General features: G+C 39.9%; 2 protein-coding genes and 1 long non-coding RNA gene across 5 annotated transcripts; 2 read left to right on the top strand and 1 right to left on the bottom strand.

Moving 5' to 3' along the window:
- Window positions 1–63: 63 nt before the first annotated feature.
- Window positions 64–9,248, bottom strand: LOC148727873 (uncharacterized). 3 transcript variants are annotated; one of them, XR_016002353.1, is made up of 4 exons: window positions 9,040–9,247; window positions 8,484–8,559; window positions 5,352–5,396; window positions 64–741 (listed from the first exon to the last, which is right to left on the bottom strand). It is a non-coding gene; the product is annotated as an uncharacterized LOC148727873 (long non-coding RNA). The 3 variants fall into 3 exon arrangements; XR_016002351.1 differs by lacking the exon at window positions 5,352–5,396 and having other exon boundaries at window positions 9,040–9,248; XR_016002352.1 differs by lacking the exon at window positions 8,484–8,559 and having other exon boundaries at window positions 9,040–9,248.
- A 948-nt stretch (window positions 9,249–10,196) lies between these two features.
- Window positions 10,197–19,449, top strand: LOC148727872 (uncharacterized). Its single transcript, XM_088762786.1, has 3 exons — window positions 10,197–10,475; window positions 12,397–13,248; window positions 14,255–19,449. Exons 2-3 carry the CDS (start codon window positions 12,450–12,452, stop codon window positions 19,447–19,449), a joined length of 5,994 nt encoding a protein of 1,997 aa, XP_088618912.1. The 5' UTR covers window positions 10,197–10,475; window positions 12,397–12,449.
- Window positions 19,450–19,454: 5 nt separating this feature from the next.
- On the top strand, window positions 19,455–22,257 carry LOC148727871 (uncharacterized). The gene has a single exon (XM_088762798.1). The coding sequence runs from the start codon at window positions 19,727–19,729 to the stop codon at window positions 20,582–20,584; it is 858 nt and encodes a 285-aa protein (XP_088618924.1). The 5' UTR covers window positions 19,455–19,726; the 3' UTR covers window positions 20,585–22,257.
- The last annotated feature ends 1,968 nt before the right edge of the window (window positions 22,258–24,225 follow it).

Raw genomic sequence — 24,225 nt, 5'->3', positions numbered from 1 at the left:
GCCCGTCACTCCCACAAAATTTATGCAAACAAGAATCTGGTTTGTAAAAGAAAAATTTAAGAATTTTTTAAATCAAAGTTATTTTAATATCAAGTATTCTTACTGTTGATTTAATTTACATTTTGAGGTTTTTCACTTTCTCTAAAACACCGTGAATTACTAGTTTTTGGAGTTGATTGACAACTTGGTTCTAACAGCCTGCAGGCCACCTCTTACTCGTTTTCAGCGTTCACGCATGCACAGACATTTGACCTCTGTCTTAGTAGCTGTTAGAGCAGTAAAAGATTTCACACACATTAGCTGAGGAGAAAATCAGTGTGGACTACCTTCACTTCAGACCACCTTTTATCTACTACAGGTATACGAACGTAATTACACTTTTTATGAAGTGGCTTGAAAATACGTTTCCTTTGTAAAATTAGAGCACAATCTAAACAGAAAGAGACGTCTAAAAAGTTACAATAATCATAATTACAAGAATACATCAGCTTTTTTAACAAATAAGTTAATCAGTTATCAATCCAGGCCAGTCACTGTTAATAAAAGCCAATTGCTGCAACAAGGCTGTACACCATTTATTGTTATACTGTTTTATAGATCTTTTATTTATAATGTTATTCGTCGGTCGAGAAGATCAGTTTCGGACAAAGCCATCTACACCCTCCAGGGGCTGAGCAAAGAATGGGGCATATGGCCTGAAAAGCATCACCTCCATGAGGAATGGGAAATTGTTGCCAAAACCTGCATCAAAAGAATAACAAGAAAACACCACTTCATTATCAATTCCTCCTCATGAACGAGACACAGTGATGTTATTTGTGAGTTTACAGTTCATTAGCATCTGCTGAATTACTGCAAGATCAAAAAATCAACTCTCCACACTCTGTCCCACATGTCTTACAATTTCAGCTCTGAGAATTTGGTGGTCAATGAAACAAAAGTCCCCTTGTTAGTATTTTGCCTTCTTCTCACCTCTTCTTAAGAGCTGCTTTAGAAGGTTTCTTTTTTACTTTAAGAGGAAATTCTTTTGGTCACTTAAAGGAGAATAAGGGTTATATTGGCTGGCAGAGTGTCTCATGTAGGATTACAACTCTGTTACCAAAACTTCCCTAACAGCCTGATAGGTGATTGACAAATTCTTGCTGATACATAGTGTCACTTTATAGGTTGTAACTGGATGGTAAACCATTGTTTCGTTCAAATTATAGCTCAGAAAAGTCTTGGGGGGGGGGGGGGGTGAGTCTGACCAAAGAAAGACAAATCTAACTCTTTCAGCTGCAACTAAAAAAGAGCAATAACAAATTTCTCCTTATAATATCAATGTAATTTTGGGCACAGAGGTGATGAAAATGAATATAAATATCAACCAGAGGATACTGATCTTCAGTGTAAAAATGTAAGGGTATCTCATTCTAGAGGGACAAGGAACCCTTAACCCGACTGTTTCCCCAGGGCAAACACGTCCACACAGTACAAAAGTATGTGTAGCAGCAGGCTCTCCCTGATAGAATGCCAGTTCTTTTCCAAGACTCAGTGGCACATAACTGCATACCTGATAAAGCAGTGGAAATTATTCATGTCAACTGATACCAGCTAGCTTAAAAGTAAGATGGATGCCTTTAGTGTCAAATGTTTTCCACGGTGGTAAGCCAGTCAGTAGATAGGATAATTTCCCCCCCCACCCCCCCACTCCAAGAGGCAGTATTCCAGGCACCTTTTGACAATGACTACATCAGTGGATGGGACTAATAAAGGTGGGGAAGGGGAACCCTCTCAAAAATCACTAGCAAACACTCAGGAGTGAAAGATGATTGCCACAAGACTGCTCTTAATCACTGAGATCCACTACAATATAGCTGTGATGGATGTTCCACATGAGCCTTCACTGACCAAAAGAGGCCACTATAATTCTGAAAATTAACCCATTCATTTCCAAGATCTCCTAATTGATTCTCCCGACTGTCTGCCATACAATTCTTGTAATGATAGTTTGGAGAAAATGGAGTTGGATCAAGTAATAACCCCCCTATATGATATTGTTTTTTTATTCTTATAATCACTTGTCTGCTTGATACTGTTTTGATATTGTAATGAGAAATTCTGTCTTAGTCACTCACAGGAGTAAAGGATTAACTGCATTAAAATGTCTAAATTTACCCTTCAGAATCCTTGTAGAAAATTTCATCAGAATTCTATTAAATCTAAAATTCCTTTGTAGGAAAAGTTACTTCTTTATCTCTTCTTAGAGTCATTTTAAAAGCTAGTTATGCTAGGTTTTACTAACTGTAAACAAACTGGACAAGTTCTTTTGTCTGAAAGATTTCTCTCAGGTGAATTCAATGAATGAAGACCATGTACATGGCCACACTTGAGGTACATGTAGGGCTGTTCATTGGTCACTCTGCTCGAGAGCTGAAAATGAATTATGTGAGGCCTCTTCAGCTTATCATTATTTGACCAACTTGATACCGTAGGTAGGTGGAGTGTGTATACTTTGTATTCCAGTGAAATTATTATTAATTTATCAGTTTTTAATGGTGAGAGCTTTCAACCAGCAAAATGGTTTTTAAAGTAATTCAGACACCTTTGAATTTGAGTAGTGATTTCTATTAAAACCTCATTTTCAAAGGCCTCCAATATTTATTTTTACAGAATTTAACTGATGTTTTCCAACAGTCATAAGTGACTGCAAATGGCAGGATTGACTGAAAAACATCTGTTAGGTTAATTATAAACTTGACTTTCTGTTTCATAAAGAGTGCGCTCACAGTCTGATAATGATGATGATGATGATAATAATGATGATGATGAGGACAATGAAGATGACATTGATGATAATGAAAGTAATGATGATGAAAATGAATTAAACTCTAAAATTGATTTCAGTAAAGAGTTGCTTCTCCGTCCCAGATTCAGGTTCCACCAATATTTCTTGCTAGTTCACTCTGAAGACCAAATGCACATTTTAAGGTGAAATGATATTACCCAGTTCTTGTTTCATCTTCTCAGCTGCTCACAAGTGTTCTCCACTATTTCTATCGCCTTCACATTTGTGCAAGGAAATGAGTATGTAGCTATCAAAATACCATAGGGAGAAACTGTACACTATGATTCCAGATCTGTTATGATGTGACATTGCATATACACTGAAGTAACAGGACAGAAAAACATTTATCAATAACATGAGTACTCGGGTAAATCAGTGGAAAACAAATCACACCAAAAAAAAACATTTGGGGGGTATTGTTAAATTGTATTTATCAACATGATTTCAAGTTGACTATCTGAAAATTTGCAAACAATAATGGTATAATGGCCTGCAAATGGTAGAGTTGGTGTAAAATTGTAATTTTATTGAAATCCCAAACACAGTCTGGCAAGCTTTAAGAGCTCACCAAGCTGGTTATAAAAGTATGCCACAAATATCTTCCGCTATGTCTATGCCTGTGTAAAACCCCAAATATGGTGAGTCCGTGGGTTATGAAGATGTGAACTATTGTGGATTGCAGTTAAGCAATGGAAGGGTCAGGTCAAGCATATTATTAAAAAGTTCACATTATTTGATAAACAGAGATCTGAATTTTTAAATACTTATTTTATGAGCTTCCATGAGTGTAGAAGATAGATTTGATCCTCAGAATATAAATACAATATCACGCCGACAAGTGATGAGAATAATTAAAGAAAAAGGTTAATTAGTGGGTTATTAGTTGATCGAATATCAAATTCTCCAAACTAACATCATAAGAATTGTATGGCAGACAGTAAGGAGAATTGCCTGTGTGATCTTGGGAGTTAAAAGACCTTTGTTGACATCTTTTCTCATGAAGTTTTTGTTATGAATACCAAGATTTTAATAGAGTAACTATTGTGGTCACGGGGAATGGGTCAAAAAAAAAAAAAAAAACCCTGGCCCATACAAAGTGTATGTTGACAAATTTTCTTCCCTCTCAACTCAGCAGAGAAAATTTACATTACCTACAAAAATTCTTTCGGTAGATAATTTATTAATCTCTTGATCACCATTTGCAGTTTGCAGAATAAATCCCTTTTGGCAAGCAGCAGAGTTTGTGGGAAAATGAAAGAAGGATTGAGGATCCTAGAAAACCATTTATTTCTGTTCAAAAAATTTAAGACATTGCTTTACAGTCAATGTAATTATGTTTTGAGGATTCTGTAAAAATATAAATACAGCTGTACCCCTCCCTGCTGGTGTTTATGACTCCCACCATCCCTTAGGAACTGTAACTTAAAATTCCAGTTTGGCTGATTACAATTATTTACAAAACATTCCCTTTGAAAGTGGACCACCTGGACATAAATTGCCTTATAATCCCTCACTTTTCTCTAGCCCTTAAGTGGGAAGCTTTGCAGATTAATGATAAACAAAGAGTTAATCTCCTACTTCCTGCCCTAGAATCTCTCATCTTATACTCTTCTCATGTCTATTCCACACCCCTCCTACACCCCTCCTACACCCCTCCCATTTCTCTCCCAACCCTTTCAGCTCCCTATTTCCCTGGGATCCCATACATTTCACTATTCCACTAAATCTTATAATTTGAATCTGGGAAATTTCCTGTAAGCAACCTAATTTTCTTCAAATTAGAAAAACAGAACCTTCCTTGTTCTTCAGCTGTTGTGGTAAAGATAACAAGAAACTGGTTATAGTATTTCTGCAAAAATCAAGAAGACCCACATCAAAACAATATCAAGCTGACAAGTGATGAGAATAAGGAAAAATATTACTTAATTAAGGGAATTATTAGTTGATCCAATACCAAATTCTCAGAACTAAGATCATAAGAATTGTTTGACAGACAGCAAGGAGAATTCCTCATGAGATCTCGGGATTGAAAGGGTTAGGTTCACCATCAAATGTTGGTATTTATTATCAACAGGCAACTTAAAACAAATGTCCACAAACCTTTCACTTCCAAAGATAAACAGAACTAAAATCCTATTGCAATAACACTTTACACCTTGATACCAGTATGCAAATTCTCTCTACTGTTCTCTTCACATATTTCTTAAAGTGTTGACAAGGAGAATTCATTTACCAATCAAGAGGTTCTTTATTAGTGATCATTATCTTTATTCTCCTAACATTAATGTTTGATTCAGGGCTAATGAATCATTATGGAAGTCAAAGGGGTAAAGACTCATACTGAGAAGCAGTGAGAACTAAGAAAATTATCAACTAGTTTGTAGGGGATATTGCTTTGATACAATACCAATTTCTCAGGATTGACTAGGAACAAAACAAACTGTCATCCATGAGGAGAATTGGCTCTATGGTAATAGGAGAATAAAACATTTTAAGTATACAGGCCAAATATAGCAACTTTTACCTGATTCAGATCTTTGAGGTTCCCATATAAGTAGATTAAATCTCCCTGTTTGGTCAAGAAAATCACGCTATCAAGAATGGTGCCAACAAACAGATGTTCTGTGGATGTATGTCAGCTATAAATGGGAAATGAATTGCTCTGGTTTAAATCTGATCTTTAGAGAGGGACTTCTATGGATCAACACAACTGTGCCACCAAGACTTGGAGTTAAACTATGTTCAGGAGCATTTTTCAACACCAATCCAGACTAGACACCATTAACTTGTGCTACAAAATAGTATTTCATGTATCACTATTGGATGAGAACCTGTGAAAAACCCGTGAACAACGTGTGAAATATCATCTGACACAGAAACACCCTGTGAAAAAACCTGTGAATTTTGCAAGGGCTAAACTTTGGTGAAAAATCACAAAATTTAGAACCTGTGAAAAAACCTGTGAATTTTAAGAACTGTGAAAAAACATGTGAGCAAAATAGGAAGAAATTCCACTTTTAAAACCTGTGAAATAACCTCTGAAGAAATTTCACTGAAAACATGCTTAAAAAACCTGTGAAAAAACATGTGAGTTGCCAAATTGTAGATTTGGCTATCCAGACCAATCTAAGAAATTGCAGGATTTGGTTAAATCTTGCAATTCTTTGATTAACCAGGCCAATCATCTCATTTGTGCAGACATTGCCAAATGATACACATTGAAATCCGCAGGCTCAATTGGCAGGGCCAATCTTTAAATTATTTGGTTTTTTTTTTTTGATACGTTATTTTTTGACAAATTGAAATTGGTTTTCATGTGTCCGTCTTGTGAATTTCATCATATATAACATTGTCAAAGAAGCTGGGGATCCACTTGCCTTGTGGATCTGCAGACTATTTTGACAATTGTCATTAATAGGACACATTGAAAACTGACAATTTTGTTTTTTTATGACAACAAATTGTCAAATTGTCTGCTCTTGCTCATTTAGACGTCACATAAATTATAAGTTTACTTGTCAGCTGTCTGCTTACAGACAATCAAAATTAGGCAATGAGCGTGCAATAATTTCTGTGGTTATCATTAAATCTTACTTTGCTCATAGTGGGATTTAATAGGGTATATACGGTAAAATTAAATGAAAATCCAAAGAATTATTACATCCTGTAAACCACAAGTTTTTCCATGATTTTTCCCCATGATTATGATAAAAATATCAAAATAAGACAAAAAATACATAAGATGCACGATCCTCGCAGTAGATAGTGCTATTTAAGCAATAGCGAAAATCAGACCTTAAAAAAATCAGGCCTGTACGGGATGCGAACCACTGACCTCTGTGGTACTAGTGCAGCCCTCTACCAATTGAGCTAACAAGCCAACTGGGAGCAGGCCGTTAAGTTGATTCGTAATAAACCCGTGAAAGTGATAAATGAGATACAATGAAATACATGAAGTTCATATATTTTCTACTAGTGCGGTATTAGATACATATGATGCACGATCCTCGCAGTAGATAGCGCTATTTAAGCACGATCCTCGCAGTAGATAGCGCTATTTAAGCAACAGTGAAAATCAGACCTGAAAAAAATCAGGCCTGTACCGGATTCGAACCACTGACCTCTGCGATACTAGTGCAGCGCTCTACCAATTGAGCTAACAAGCCAACTGGGAGCAGGCCGTTAAGTTGATTTGTAATAAAAATCAGGCCATACAGGCCTGATTTTTTTCAGGTCTGATTTTCGCTATTGCTTAAATAGCACTATCTACTGCGAGGATCGTGCATCATATGTATCTAATACCGCAGTACAAAATGCTTGAAACGTCAGCTTTTGTAATTGTTACGGTGGTCAATTTCTCATTTCAACTTTGTTGATATATCCAAATTATTTTGTCACCCTCACCGACGCAGCCCCAAACAGTTTTTTTAGAAACTATCAGCCTTTATTCATTAATATATATACTGGCTTTATCATTATGTCACCAGGTAGCTTATAAAAGAACTATTTGTTATAAGTGGTGTGTTTCAATAGAGCTACAGAGGGAGTACACTAAAAGCAATTGCAAATGTAACTGACAGTATTTTCTGTAAACTAAGCCAATTTCATGTACATCCATCATGATATTTAGTAAAATGTGTCCAACTTGGCCTTTTTTTATGTCAGTACTATTAAATTTTAACATTAAATGATGCTTGATGTTTGGTCAAATTATTGGAAATTAACAAGTCATGAAGATTTACTTCAAAGGATTCAATATGATGCCAATATTGTGCATGTGGTGGCACTGCAGTGGCTTGAGTGCACTCTCTCGATGAGAGCTAGTGAAGTAGTTGAAAGACAAGGAAAGTTTGACTGGTATAGAAAGAATTTAAAAGGAAGAACAAGATCTTATAATTAGTTAAGATTAATGTGATGATATAAAGGCAATTAGTTGAGTACATGTATATCTTCCAAAATATGAGTAACCAATCCTTAATACACAATTTAAGGTCTGCTAGTCTAGCTATATATAGATGATACAGATGGAATGTATATCATCAAACTCATCATGTGTGGATCGATCAGTAAATATAAGGTAAGGGTGATTATTTTGTAACCTGTAGCAGTTAAGAAAATAATCATGTGCATACAATGTATACAAGAATCGTGGAGTCAGGTCATCTGACACAGTGAATATGGTGACTGTGGTACTAACAGCTGGAAACAAACTTATAATCAATGATATTTTTGTAGTTTATTTTAAAATATACGTCCATGTGGTACTTATCTTGCTAATGTGACAGCGGAGCATTTTGTTGTTGGCATTACAAAATATTTCAAACCTCATCAACTTTAACTAATATAAGTTACTTTTTGCACTGTGCAAAAAGTAACTTTTTCAGATGTCTTTAAAACTAATTAATAAGTCTTTGGGATGGTGAAAAAGCTCCTAATTTGTCTTAAACACCTTAATCTAATTTTCTCACAAACTTTTAAAGAATTTCTGCACATCTCACAAGCTGTCATTGTGAAATTAAAAGGCTGGGAAATGTGTGCGCTGTTAGTACCTCCTGTGGTCTCATACAAAGCCATAGAAAACTTTCCTAAGGCTTTGTATCAGGGCTTTTATCTGGAATATATCTAGTAGCACTGCAGGTTACTTCATTATGCTTACCGTAAGATGTCATAGTCTTGCCAGTTTTTGACAGAAAGGTTTAAGGTGAAACGAGAAAGCGTCTTCACTGGAGCACCTACAAAATTACAGTTTTCTATTTTTTGACAGCATGCCTTCTGCTATCCCACAATGTTTAACAAAACAATTCGTGAAAAAGTGTGACGCAACAAGTTACGCGTGACAGAACAGTCTGCTTGCAAAACATGCAGTTCCTTAAATGCAAATCACACATAGCTAAAGCACTGCTGACACAACAGTTTGGTTATGGTGCCTATTAATACTCTCCGCTCTGACGAAGGGCTAACGCTCGAAACGTCAGCTTTTAAACTCTTTATGTGGTCACTTTACATTGTCAACTTGGTTGATAAAACCAAATTACCAATTAATACTCTGTTTCGTAGCATCTAAAACAAAGTTGTGGGGGGTTAAATTGAGAGAAGGTGATTTAGCTCTGAAGCGAGGTCTTGAAAGTTGTTTCATTCGCGTTGCCAGATCTGTGTACCGTTGGAAAAATATTGTAAACAGCGAACTTCACAAAACAATATGAAACAAATACCTGAGACGAACTCACTCCAGGCCTCCCCTGATTGCATCTGTTAACCTCTTCTTTCTTGGCCTTACGTACCCTTCCCTTAGTTCATCTGAAGCACTTAACGCTTAATCTAAGTCAATATGTTAGGTAGCAGAACAAACACCAGTCTACTACAAGAGGAAAACTCAAGGTTATGTAGTTATCGACAGGCATTCCTATCATATTAGTTACCAGTCTCTTTCAGAATTTCATTGGTTCGCAGCTTCTCGTAGCCGAAAAGGAGCCGAAAGCAGCCGAAAGCAGCCGAAAGCAGGTCGAAAAAATAAGTGCTATTTGAAGATTTTATGATCATAATGGTGCATCATTTAAAAGGCCTCAAAAAAAATTTTTGTTTGTTTATTATCAAAGTCATATTTCAAAGTATCACATCACCTACTGTGGCGTCGGAAATTTATCAGGGGAATTCATCAGCGGAATTTCCCTTTCAGGGGTGCATGTATCCGATCAATGACCATCACGCCACAAGAACAATAGATTATAGATGTTTCTTTAGTCGGTGCGTAACTTGCGTCGCTTTCCTAACACTGAGATCAAGTTTTAAAATGAATTCGAGAAGTAATCGCGGATTTCGTGTATATATATTTAATTCACAGTAGTCAGCCTCTTTGTGCACCGGCAAGACTTCTGACATTTTAGCTTGAATTTCAAGATAGGTAAATAGCAGTTTTCCATCTACTTAACAAGACTAACCGCCATATCGATGAAGGTCTGCGATAAATGTTTGTTACCCAAACAGCATCTTTCATAACATAAAAGGAAACATGATCGGTACATCTTGCTGTTTTCTGATCGATGTTCCTTCGTGGGTGTGAGATAAATTTTGTCTTCGAATCCAAAGTCACAACAAAAAAAGGGAGAAGAAGTATTTTAAAACAATATCATGACAATCACTCATTACGGAGACAATAAATTTTTAAACTTTTCGCTTGGTTACTGAAATATCTTTCAAACTTTCAGAAAGAATGGGTAAAACTAAGAGAAGCACATTACGAGATTTTCCCAAAGTCTTAAACTCCCAAGAATTTGTTGTATTTGTTATGCGTCATCGCTTCCAATTTCTTGGGTTACGACGTACTGTGCAACACGAGAGTTTCACTTGAGATCGGGAATTGTGTAATAACACATAATTTTTGAAATAGTTTAGAATCGAAGGGAAATTTCCCTTGCATTGCAAGCTCAAGTGCATCTGACCTATGACCATCACGCCATATTTGTTTCCAAAAACAATAGTTTGACTGCTTCGATGCATAAGTTAATTTGAGTTGCGTTTCTAACACTGATGGCCGTTTAAGAATTAATTTCAAGTTCTAATCATTGGATTTGTGCATGTTTCATAACGGTAATCAGCCTCATCATGCGCTGTCAAGACTTTTGACAATTTACTGAACTTGAATTTCAAGGTAGGTTGATAACATTTTGGCAATATACTTACTCAGCAAGACTAACTACACATCGATGATAGAAGTTTGCTGTACAAACGGCATCTTTCATGACATGACAAGAAATATCGCTGCATCTTGTCGTTTTCTGACAGCCTTTGTTAGTCGCTACGACCTGAGATATATTACGTGCTTTTAAAAACAGTCACAACAGAAATGTAAAACACCATATCAATGGAGGTCTGTGATGAATTAAAATCTTCAATCATTGCGGAAGCTTTTCGCGTAGTTATCGAAATGTCTATCGAAGTCTATGTTAAACTCGAGTGAAAAGGTCCCAAGAATGGGTGAGACTGAGTCAGACCCTGAGACTGCGAAATGCACATTACGGGATTTTTCCAAAGTCTTCAGCTTCCAATAATTTGTTCTGTTTGTTACTGCGTCATCACTTTCGATTTCTTGAATTCCGGTCGACGTAGGGTGCAACACGAGAGTTTTAATATAGCCTCGGATACATCTAAAAAGAGGATGAGGGAGAATACAGGGTTATAAGCTAAGAGAAGAAAGTGTAAGGTGTATGTCTTCAATCTGATGTCAACTCAGACGACTTTCATTTCTGAATGTTGGGGGTTTAAAGTTAATTTATGTAAATTTGCGTGTTACGAGGAATTTTTTTATTTTCATTAATGTGCATTTGAATCATTAAGCGTGAACAAGGAGATCATTGTTTAAAAACTCTATGATTTTGTAGGAAACTTTACTTCTGTCGTTTCTTTTATCTATTTTTACTTTTTTTGTCCTTTTTTTCACTGTCACCGCACACAAAGCAGTTTAAAACAGTCAAATAGAAAGCAGTTCGATTTTCGTCTTGGGTCACAGGTCAACGATAGTGATTTTGTTTAAAAAGGCTTGGTGAAAAGTCGCGCTTCATCGCGCTCCGCTCGTGCACCAACTCATCCGCACCAAAATTGAATGATGACCTTCTCCTGTTGTAGCTGGGTTACTGTGTCATAAGTAGGATACATCACTCTCTTAATATTGAAGTGACACCCATAAAGTAAATTTTGAAAGGATGACCCCAACGTTTTTATATTCACCAACTATTACATCAGTCAATTAGAAGCTTTAATAATCCCCCATCCGTCTGTGCCGGGGGAGGGAAATTCGAAGCTTGCATGGATGGAGACTATGAATCGGAAGTGTCAATTTTCTTCTTCTTTTTTTTTTTATTTTTTTTTTCTTTGTTTTTTCTTTTTTCGTAAATGGTGCTCAATGAGTATAAAGTCGTGGTTACTGATCTGACTTTTACAAAAAGTGTGACCATCAGAACCAGCACTTGAGTGAGGCATTTCTGGGGGGATCCAGGGTTGGTTTGGGTGGTTCGGTCGAACCACCTAAATTTTCCCTCAGGACGCTGGAAATCATGTTTCCAAAGACCTAATTTTGAAAATCTCAGACCCCTCAGGAGGGGGACAATTCTCCGAACCCCCCTTGACTAAATCCTGGATCCGCCCCTGCATTTAAACACAATTTTGGCCCAGGGAGGCTGGAATTTGAACTAACCAACTCTTAAAAGTTCAAATGTCAGGAGGTTTCCTGAGGGGAGGGGGATGTTCAAACTTCCAATTGATCGACACTTATTTGTAGTTATCAGCATGTACTTGCATATTAATGAGTATGCTAGGTTCTGTTCCGAACTTGTGGGGTACACTCTACTCTCAAACGTGAAATCTTAGTTTTTATCGTTTTCATGTCGCAACTTCCTACCCTCTCTCAATTTTTAATAAGCGCGAATGTGTAAGTGTCAGGTCACGCAACTTTCGTTTAGTTCGATCGCTCATGGTTAGTGCTTTTCAGTTGTTAGCGTTTTTGTAATGGGGTGTGTTAAGTGTATTTGACATGTTACACTGAATAAATCACCTCTCAAAATATCTCTGTTCAGGTTGTTAAAGAAATTGTATCCAACTGCTGCGATCTCAAAAGTCAGAGCCAAACATGTCACTGCAGCCCTTTAGTGACAAGCAGCTGAATTATTTCAAGTTTGCCTCCATCGTGTTGAATGAGTTCGCGAACGCTTTGCGTCAAACGTTCAAGTCCATGTGGGACAAAACCTTTGGGCATCGGCCCGGATATCAATTGTGGGATGACTCCATAGCAGTAAGGAACTTGTTTCTCGCCGAAGAGGGTGGCAAGTCCAAAGTTCCTACACACCTCTCCTGTGAAGAATGGGACTGTACAGCCCTTTTTCAGACCACCATATATGCGCAGTCCTTCGCCATGTTGGACGGCACAGGCCATAAGAGGACCCTTGGTGAGTTGTACTTGAAGCACTTTAAAATACCTCATGGAAAGTTTCATGTATCTGTGGTGAGTCCAAGTGGAAACCAAGCCGAGACGTTTACACTCGCGATTGATCAGCTTCGACTGTTAAGAAATGCACTTTGTCACTCACAAAAGTCGGAGATTGATAAACCAACATTTGACCGATACATGCAGCTGGCTAAAGAAGCATTCAAAGCTCTTGGTATCAAAACTGACCCAATTGATGTCATCGGTAGTTTGACAGAGTCCGACTTTCCCACAACAGCAGTTCGCAATCTAGAGCACGGTATCAATCAAGAGCTTCGAGAGCGAATCAAATTTCTCGAAGGCGAGGGTTCAAGTATTGACGAATTAAAGGCGTTGACAAATGCAATAAAGGAAAAAGTTGAAGGTGGAGCAAGTAAGGAGGACCTTGCTTTATTGGAGAAGAAGATGGATGAATTGAGAGAACAAAATAATATAACCCAGAAAGGTACAATCTTAATACACTCCTGTAGCTACGTTAGATTTTTTAAAGGGTTTGTTCAAGAATCGACTTGATTTCTATCTTCACCGCTAAAATAGGGCAAAATGCGTAGTCATCATTGAGCTAACCGCCTCCCGGTTAGCTCAATGGATAGAGCACTGGACTGTAGTGCGGGAGGTCGAGGGTTCGGGCCCCGGCCGGACCAACACTCAAGGTCTTAAAATAATTGAGAAGAATTTGCTACCTTTCTATAACATCAAGAAATGGTTAGATATTCTAGTCTTCTCGGATAGGGACGAATAAATGGAGGTCCCGTCTTCTGCAGGGTTGGGGCAGGAGACGTTAATTTCCCACACACGAGATTACTGTGTGATGGATGTCCTCCCCTGGGGTGGGATGGGTGGGTTAGGACAGCATGTCCACATCAGCTATTACAGCTGCCACATTAATCAACCTGCTGAAACAAATAAATGAACTTCATTATTCATAACTGATAAAGCGGTAAATTTTAACGCCACCTCGCTTCATGAAGGGCCCTAAATTAGAGAAGAATGGACCAAAATTGACCCACTAGGCTTCGTGAAATTTACTTCACTGAGTTTTAGAAGTGCATGCTAACCTCTAAATTAGTACACGGAATTTTGAAGATTAAAGATGTGTCTACGATTTGTATCTAAAATGAAGGACATTACATGAAGTAAAAGAATTATCCTTTCGCGACTGAAAGTTGCGGAAACCAACCTTTTGTTGACCCGAGAGTATTGCATACATTTTCATTGTTTGAAACAGATTGCTGAGAGATAAAAAATGGTATGCGAGGCTCACTTTGATGCGTCAGAGGCATACGGCTCAGTTGCTGAGCAACTTTCAAAAAGCCCCATGACATTTAATGAATCATGTTGACAATATAAGGTTTAATTGCGTTATTTCGACATTGTCAGTTGATTTAAACTTCTTTGATATCATAAGAGATTACTTACCATGACTGTCACTGTTCTTTGCCATTTGAAAGATTCAAAGGCACTGCTTCCGCCATCATGTCTTCCTCCGATGGTTCCACACTTCACTGGCCGCCAAAGAGAGTGCGAAGACATCGTCGGTCACGTGGCTTCCACATCCACCCGAATCGTGTCGATATGGGGCTCGCCTGGTTTCGGAAAAACTTCTGTGGCAACTGCTGTGGGACATAAACTCCAGGATAAAGAATTGTCCGTCTACTTCTTCTCCTTACGAGGGCTAAACTCAAAATCTGATTTGATATCAAAGCTGTTTAGCTTTTTCAGGAGAGCTTCTAGAGAAGATGAAATACCCCAGCGGCTATCAATGGACGAAGAGCTTTTTCAAGTTCTGGCCAAGATTCCAGACAAGTTTGTGGTGATTCTTGACAATGCTGATGAATTACTCGAAAGCGGAGCGCCAAACGTGAAAGAAGATTTCATACAGTTTCTTAGAGACATTCTCAGTCGATCCAAGAAGGCAACTTTTGTTATTACTACAAGGGAGTCGCTTGAATTTATGAATGTGCACTTTAAAGACCACCAGGCAGTGAGAATACGGCCATTAGATGAGTCCTTCTCTCAAGCGTTGGTGAGTGAGTTACTTCCAAATGCTATTTCCGCATTTGATTGTGGAAAAATTGCGAAAATCTGCGAGCATGTGCCTCTGGCCATTAAGCTGTTGTGCTCCACCATTTCTGAAGATAGCACTCAAGCAAGTCACTTTCTCGAGGAGTGGAAGGAATCTGTAGAAAGAAACATTGTCGATCTGTTAGACAATCCAGACTATCCTGGTAATCTGAGATTAAAATTTCTATTTGAATCATCCTTTCTAAGACTTTCAGTACAAGACAGAGAGGCAGTGGTTTCTTTGTGCATTCTATCGGAAGATTTTAACATCTCGGTTGCCGCAGCCGTTATGGGAGTTAAAACAACGCTCGAGGCAAAGAAAATCTTACAAAGGCTTCAAAGGAAATCACTTCTTGACTCTGGTTCCAAACCTGATTCATTTTCGATGCATAAACTGCTTCAGTCCTTTGTTAGAGAAAGAGGAGAAGACGAAATGAAAAAAATAGTGCTGAATTCAAAAGTGCGCTTTTCTGCATTTTACGTTTCTCTTTTTGAGAAGTTGAACGCACAGTTTTTGACAGGACATTCAAAGTCAGCATTTGTTGAATTCTATGAAGAGAAGCAAAATATTATTCTGAGTCTAACCGAAAGTTGCTCGGATCCTAAGACATGTGACGCTGTTTTTGGTGTTTTAATAGAAGCAGAGATATTTCTAGATTCCCTGTTCTGGTGCGAGGGAAACGTCTTCAACGAGCTTTATGAATCAGCAATCAATCAAGCGAAAAAGCTTAGAAAAAGGGTTTTTAACAACCAGCTTCTGGTTTCCCTGGCGTTTGGTGAGGTGTGTTGGGGCACAAAAGGAAGAACGATGAAGCTGCTTTCCGACGCCGAGGAGGAGCAAATGTCATGTTCATCCTTCTCAGTGGGACATAGAGGAAAACTCTTGTGTTATAGAGGAATCTGTCAAGTGGCTTCTGGGAAAACAGAGGATGGAGTTCGAAACTTAGAAAATGCTCTTTCGTTGATGTCTAGCAACGCTGACCAGAGAATTCTCAGAGTAACGGCAATACAAGTTCTTACGATTTATCACCGCTTTAAAAACCACTATTCAATTGCCCCACAGTTTTATAACAAGGCGTTGCAAGAATGTAGAGCAGTGGGAGACACAAGTCTTCTTATCATTCCACCAATGGAAAAAAAGGAATTGAACTTTGTCGATGGAGAAACTCAAGAACGAAAGCCAGTTAGTCTTATTACTCAACCACTTAGACTAGAAATTATCTGTGTTGTAAGTGAAGCAACCAAGCATTTATTCGATGACTGTACCAAGCGATTAATGAGGAATACTGTTATTCAAATGGCAGAGGAAATACATAAGCCGCTCTGCCTAACATCATTTGGGAAAGCACACGCAAACACGGCTCAGAGTTACGAATCCCTCGGATCAACACAACACAATTTGGGCGACCTAGCTTCAGCAGTTCAGTCGAAACAACATGCTCTTAGTATCAGAGTTGAACTGTTTGGAAAAGAACACCCAGATACAGCAAGGAGTTATCAATCACTCGGAGTAACGCAGCACGATCTGGGCGACTTTGATTCAGCGCTTCAATCCAAACAGCATGCACTCGACATCCGTATTAAACTGTTTGGTGAGGAACACGCAGACACAGCCAGGAGTTACGAGTCACTCGGAGTAACACAGCACGAGCAGGGCGACTTTCCTTCAGCACTTCAGTCCAAACAGCATGCACTCGAGATCCGTACTAAACTGTTTGGAGAAGAACATGTAGACACAGCTAGGAGTTACCAATCACTAGGAGTAACACAGTACAAGATGGGTGACTTTGCTTCTGCACACCATTCTGAACAAAATGCACTCGACATCCGTATTAAACTGTTTGGAGAAGAACACACAGACACAGCCAGGAGTTACGAGTCACTCGGAATAACACAGCACGACCAGGGCGACTTTCCTTCAGCGCTTCAGTCCAAACAGCATGCACTCAACATCCGTATTAAACTGTTTGGAGAAGAACACGCAGACACAGCCAGGAGTTACGAGTCACTCGGAGTAACACAGCACGAGCAGGGCGACTTTCCTTCAGCACTTCAGTCCAAACAGCATGCACTCGAGATCCGTACTAAACTGTTTGGAGAAGAACATGTAGACACAGCCAGGAGTTACCAATCACTAGGAGTAACACAGTACAAGATGGGTGACTTTCCTTCTGCACACCATTCTGAACAAAATGCACTCGACATCCGTATTAAACTGTTCGGAGAAGAACACACAGACACAGCCAGGAGTTACGAGTCACTCGGAATAACACAGCACAACCAGGGCGACTTTCCTTCAGCGCTTCAGTCCAAACAGCATGCACTCAACATCCGTATTAAACTGTTTGGAGAAGAACACGCAGACACAGCCAGGAGTTACGAGTCACTCGGAGTAACACAGCACGAGCAGGGCGCCTTTCCTTCAGCGCTTCAGTCCAAACAGCATGCACTCGATATCCGTATTAAACTGTTTGGAGAAGAACACGCAGACACAGCCAGGAGTTACGAGTCAGTCGGAGTAACTCAGCACGAGCAGGGCGCCTTTCCTTCAGCGATTCAGTCGAAACAGCATGCACTCGACATCCGTATTAAACTGTTTGGAGAAGAACACGCAGACACAGCTAGGAGTTACGAGTCACTCGGAGTAACACAGCACGAGCAGGGGGCCTTTCCTTCAGCGCTTCAGTCGAAACAGCATGCACTCGACATCCGTATTAAACTGTTTGGAGAAGAACACGCAGACACAGCCAGCAGTTACGAGTCACTCGGAGTAACACAGCACCACCAGGGCGACTTTGGTGCAGCGCTTCAGTCCAAACAGCATGCACTCGACATCCGTATGAAACTGTTTGGAAAAGAACACGCAGACACAGCCAGGAGTTACCAATCACTCGGAGTAACACAGTACAAGATGGGTGACTTTGGTTCTGCACACCATTCTGAAGAACATGCACTCGATGTCCGTCGTAAACTGTTTGGAGAAGAACACGCATACACAGCCTGGAGTTACGAGTCACTCGGAATAACACAGCACGACCAGGGCGACTTTGCTTCAGCGCTTCAGTCCAAACAGCATGCACTGGACATCCGTATTAAACTGTTTGGAGAAGAACACGCAGACACAGCCAGGAGTTATAAGTCACTCGGAGTAACACAGCACGACCTGGGTGACTTTGCTTCAGCGCTTCAGTCCAAACAGCATGCACTCGACATCCGTATTAAACTGTTTGGAGAAGAACACGCAGACACAGCCAGCAGTTACGAGTCACTCGGAGTAACACAGCACCACCAGGGCGACTTTGGTTCAGCGCTTCAATCCAAACAGCATGCACTCGACATCCGTATTAAACTATTTGGAAAAGAACACGCAGACACAGCCAGAAGTTACCAATCACTAGGAGTAACACAGTACAAGATGGGTGACTTTGCTTCTGCACACCATTCTGAGGAACATGCACTCGAGGCCCATCGTAAACTGTTTGGAGAAGAGCACGCATCCACAGCCAGGAGTTACGAGTCACTCGGAGTAACACAGCACCAGCAGGGCGACTTTGCTTCTGCGCTTCAGTCCAAACAGCATGCACTCGACATCCGTATTAAACTGTTTGGAGAAGAACACGCAGACACAGCCAGGAGTTATAAGTCACTCGGAGTAGCACAGCACGACCTAGGTGACTTTGCTTCAGCGCTTCAGTCCAAACAGCAAGCACTCGACATCCGTATTAAACTGTTTGGAGAAGAACACGCAGACACAGCCAGCAGTTACCAATCACTCGGAGTAACACAGCACGAGCAGGGCGACTTTCCTTCAGCGCTTCAGTCCAAACAGCATGCACTCAACATCCGTATTAAACTGTTTGGAGAAGAACACGCAGACACAGCTAGGAGTTACGAGTCACTCGGAGTAACACAGTACAAGATGGGTGACTTTCATTCTGCACACCATTCTGAAGAACACGCACTCGACGTCCGTCGTAAACTATTTGGAGAAGAACACGCAGACACAGCCAGGAGTTACGAGTTACTCGGAGTTACTCAGCATGAGCAGGGCGACTTTCCTTCAGCGCTTCAGTCCAAACAGCATGCACTCGACATCCGTATTAAACTGTTTGGAGAAGAACACGCAGACACAGCCAGGAGTTACGAGTTACTCGGAGTAACTCAGCACGAGCAGGGCGACTTTCCTTCAGCGCTTCAGTCCAAACAGCATGCACTCGACATCCGTATTAAACTGTTTGGAGAAGAACACGCAGACACAGCCAGCAGTTACCAATCACTCGGAGTAACACAGCACGAGCAGGGCGACTTTCTTTCAGCGCTTCAGTCCAACCAGCATGCACTTGATATCCGTATTAAACTGTTTGGAGAAGAACATGCAGACACAGCCAGGAGTTACGAGTTACTCGGAGCAACACAGTACAAGATGGGTCACTTTCATTCTGCACACCATTCTCAAGAACATGCACTCGACGTCCGTCATAAACTCTTTGGAGAAGAACACGCAGACACAGCCAGGAGTTACCAATCACTAGGAGTAACACAGTACAAGATGGGTGACTTTCCCCTTTGCACACCATTCTGAAGAAAATGCATTCCAAGGTGCATATTAAACTGTTTGGAGATGAACACGCACAGCCAGGAGTTATGATTCACTCGGAGTAACACAGCACGACCTAGGTGAGTTTGCTTCAGCGCTTCAGTCGAAACAGCATGCACTCGACAGCCGTACTAAACTGTCTGGAGAAGAACACGCAGACACAGCCAGGAGTTACCAGTCACTCGGAGTAACACAGTACAACCTTAGCGACTTTGCTTCAGCGCTCCATTGTGAAGAACAGGTAATCGACGTTCGTCGTAAAATGCTTGGAGAAGAACACGCAGACACAGCCAGGAGTTATGACTCACTTGGAGTAATACAGCAGGGATTAGGCGACTTTGCTTCAGCCCTTCAGTCCAAACAGCATGCACTCGACATCCGTATTAAACTGTTCGGAGAAGAACACGCAGACACAGCCAGGAGTTACGAGTCACTCGGAATAACACAGCACGACCAGGGCGACTCCGGGTCACCCCTTCAGTCCAAACAGCATGCACTCGACATCCGTATTAAACTGTTTGGAGAAGAACACGCAGACACAGCCAGGAATTATCAATCACTCGGAGTAACACAGCACGACCTACGCGACTTTGCTTCAGCGCTTAAGTCCAAACAGCATGCACTCGACATCCGTATTAAACTGTTTGAAGAAGAACACGCAGACACAACCAGGAGTTATGAGTCAATCGGAGTAACACAGCACGACCTAGGCGACTTTGCTTCAGCGCTTCAGTCCAAACAGCATGCACTCGACATCCGTATTAAACTGTTTGGAGAAGAACACGCAGACACAGCCAGCAGTTACGAGTCACTTGGATTAACACAGCACGAGCAGGGCGACTTTCGTTCAGCGCTTGAGTCCAACCAGCATGCACTTGATATCCGTATTAAACTGTTTGGAGAAGAACACGCAGACACAGCCAGGAGTTATAAGTCACTCGGAGTAACACAGCACGACCTAGGTGACTTTGCTTCAGCGCTTCACTCCAAACAGCATGCACTCGATATCCGTATTAAACTGTTTGGAAGGGAACACGCAGACACAGCTAGGAGTTACCAATCACTCGGAGTAACACAGCACAGTTTGGGCGACTTTGCTTCAGCGGTTAAGTCCGAATAGCAGGCACTTTACATTCATATTAAACTGTTTTTTAAACTGTTTAGGAACGTTTCTTCAGCGGTTCAGTCAACAAAGCATGCACTTGACATTCGTGCCACTCAGAGTAACACAGTATTAGTTGGGAGACTTTGCTTCACCCTCGCAGTCAACACTAGTCGCATTTTTCTTAGTTTTCTTTGTTTTTGTTTTATTGTTATGATCATATATATAATTATGCAAAGTCAAATTCACATAAACTACTAAAAGAAGGGTTAACATTACTTGAAACACTAAAATTGCTTAACAATTAACAATAAATAATACTTATATTACGATACTATGACTACTTACAAATCTATATTTTTTCTCATCCATCACAATAGTATTCTACCTCGTTATCGTGCTGTAAGATCACATGAGATAGCAAGCGCATGCGCCAACTCAGTGCAAGCTTACGCCTTCGACAGTCCAACTGCGCTTTTAGAACTGAGAGAAAAGACGCCGCATCTTCTGCTGTAAATGGCTGACAATCCATCTTTAACCCCTCCTTAAGAGGTCAGAGGTAAGGAAAAATCCTGTAAGGAGGACCTTAGCACTGATGAAGTGCGTAAATTAGCTGGAAAACCAGCCTCACAAAAAGGCGGGAAAAGGCCTTCAACTGCTCAAGCACCCATGAACTTGGCAAACGAAGGAAGTTCTGGTGTTACCCTAAACGCGGCAGCTCTTGGTTCCGTTATTGCCGAAGCCCTTAAGGGTTCATTTGAAGTAGTAGTAGTAGTAGTAGTAATTTATTTATCCACATTTCACAATTAAGTATAACTCGTTTTAACGTGAACGTGCCAGGTCAAAATAATATATATAACAGGCTAGACAATGATGATAACAATAGTAATAAAAAGGAGCTATAAAATCATATGGGAATCATGATGCATATATAGGAAATAAATAGGAATCAATAAGACTGAGAGGGAACAAGCTAGGGATAAAATAAACTATGTACAAAAGTTGCATTCACACTCCACTCTGGTAGTCAAGTTGACCTCGTCCAGCATTGATTTAAAAATATTAAGAGGAGCTCTTCTTGCATAGTCAGGTAGATTATTCCATAATCTTGTAGTGACGTATTGATATGACCTATGCATGAATCTGCTAGAATAAGTAGGCTGATCAAGCTTGCAGAAGCCTCTGAGGTCATATTTATTATTACGAAATAAAAGCATCTCCCTAATATTATTCGGCCCCATGTTATATAAGCATTTATAAAAAAGGCAGAGAGCATGAGAATATCTGCGATGCTCTAGGGTCTTCAGTCCCACATGGTCAAGTAAGGTACTATATGAGTTTGACTTAGCCTTGTTTAAAAGAGTTCTAATGGCATACTGATTAGTGAGCTCCAGTTTGTTAGATAGGCCAGATGATAACCCAACTAAGATTGGAGCACAGTACTCTAAGTGTGGCAAAATAAATGCCTTGTAAATATTGACCATCACTTCTGAAGGTATGAATTTACGAACTCTCCTAAGAGCACTAACTTTGGCATTAACCTTATTACACACGGATTTAATGTGGGCTTTAAAAGATAAGGAGCTGTTAATAGTTAGACCTAATAACTTCATATCGTGTACCACATTCAAGGGAGGCCTAGTACGGTCAGCAAACAATTCATAACAAGGCGGATTATCACCCAAAGGCAATACTTTAGTTTTAGATTCGTTTATATTTAAGTAATTACGCTTGAACCATGACTGCAGCACATCGAACTTTCTCTGAGATCTTAACTCTAATGCATACTGAGTAGGGTGTGACAGATACAGTGTCGTATCATCAGCATAAAGCCTTAGTTTAGCATCTTTGACAAAATAAGTGAGATCATTAATGAATAGGTTGAATAGTAGAGGTCCCAATATTGATCCTTGAGGAACACCATGTTGGATTGTTTTCCAATCTGAGTAGTTATTACTAATCTTAACTCGTTGCAACCTTTCATGCAGATAAGAACGAATAAGGTTCACTGCGCTTTCGGTAAAGCCATAAGCTTTCAACTTGGAAATAAGTAGGCTGTGAGAGATTGAGTCAAAGGCCTTTGATAAGTCCATTGCAATGGCAATATTGTTTTTTAACCGTTTTTGTATGACTAATACAATTACTGAACCTACTCGCACAACTAACTGCTCTATGTCACTGATTGATCTCATCCTTACTAGTAACCCGGAACGTTTTGCTTTAAGTGGAACAATGAAACTAGGCCTCAATGACCATGACTTGATCTACACTATTCGTAAGCAGAAAATTGCTCGACCTCTACCAAAAGTCATTGAATACCGGAGTATGAAGGGATTCGATAAAGATTGTTATGTAGCGGATCTTGGCAAGATACCCTGGGACTCAGCCTACATATATGATGACATTGATGATATTTATGAGCACTGGCATCGTCTGTTTATTACCGTTGTTGATCAGCACTTGCCTTTCAAAAAGAAATACATCAGAGGCGATCAACTGCCCTGGATTACTCCCGAGATCTCTTCTACAATCTCCAGGCGTAATATACTTTTCAGGAAATTTAAGAGAAATGCAACTGATGACAACTGGAATCAATATAAGAAGCAGAGAAACCTTGTTACTACCTTAAAACGTAATTCTATGAAGTCTTATTTTATCCAGGCTCCTGCTGAATGTACCCACCCTGGTGAATTTTGGAAAAAATTTAAGCCTTTGTTACCTTCCAAAAGTACTCAACAACAACAAATACAACTCTTGGAGGAAGGTCGCTTGATTACAGACAACGTGGAAATAGCTAATATCTTCAACAAACATTTTATAGATGGTGCTGCTGCTCATATCCCTATCTTATCCGAACATGCTCTTGTTAATCACCTTAGTGTCAATGAAATTAGTCATAGATGTAATCAACTGCAATTTTCCTTCCACCAAGTTGAAGCGGGCTACGTAAAGAAACTGATAGATTCTCTGAATCCTAAAAAGGCCACTGGTCCGGATAAAATAACCAAGGGTTATTACTGTTTCCTCTGAGGCATTGGCAGTACAACTTACCAACCTTATAAATCACTGCATAACCATCCATGCTTGGCCAAGTTTGTGGAAACACGGCAATGCGAGTCCCCTTTACTAGAAGGATAGTCCTACCGATAAGGCGAACTATCGTCCAGTGTCTGTGTTAACATGCTTCTCTAAAATCTTTGAAAGAGTTTTGCATGACCAAATGTATGATTTGGCAAAGTTGATACTAAGTGATAGTCTATCAGGCTTTTTGAAGGGTCACTCATGTGCGACTGCTCTCCTTAAAATGACTGATGATTTCAGAGCTTCTCTGGATAACAAAGTTTCAGCTGTAGAATATAACGATGGAAGAAAATCGCTTGGCTTGTTTATAGTTGGAGACCTGTAACATACTAGGAAAATGAATCTTGAGTTGTTATGGCCTTTTACATCGATACATATAGACTCCATATCTGATGGTTCCAGTTTTGATCTCCTATATGCAGACACACTGTTCTTGATGTATCCCAGCAGGCCACCACCTCCCTTTTTCCGATACCGCCTCAGCATCCTATAATGTGGGTGTTGCAGGAGAGAGTTATTATATGTAGAGTCTAGCTTGGTTTCCGAGATGGCAAGGATGTGAAATAGGCCTTCATTTA

The sequence above is a fragment of the Stylophora pistillata genome, chromosome 6, assembly GCF_964205215.1.
Source record: "Stylophora pistillata chromosome 6, jaStyPist1.2, whole genome shotgun sequence".
Classification (NCBI taxonomy): Eukaryota; Metazoa; Cnidaria; class Anthozoa; order Scleractinia; family Pocilloporidae; genus Stylophora; species Stylophora pistillata.
Note: the sequence above shows the minus strand (reverse complement) of the source record. Positions and strands in the feature narration are given on the sequence as shown.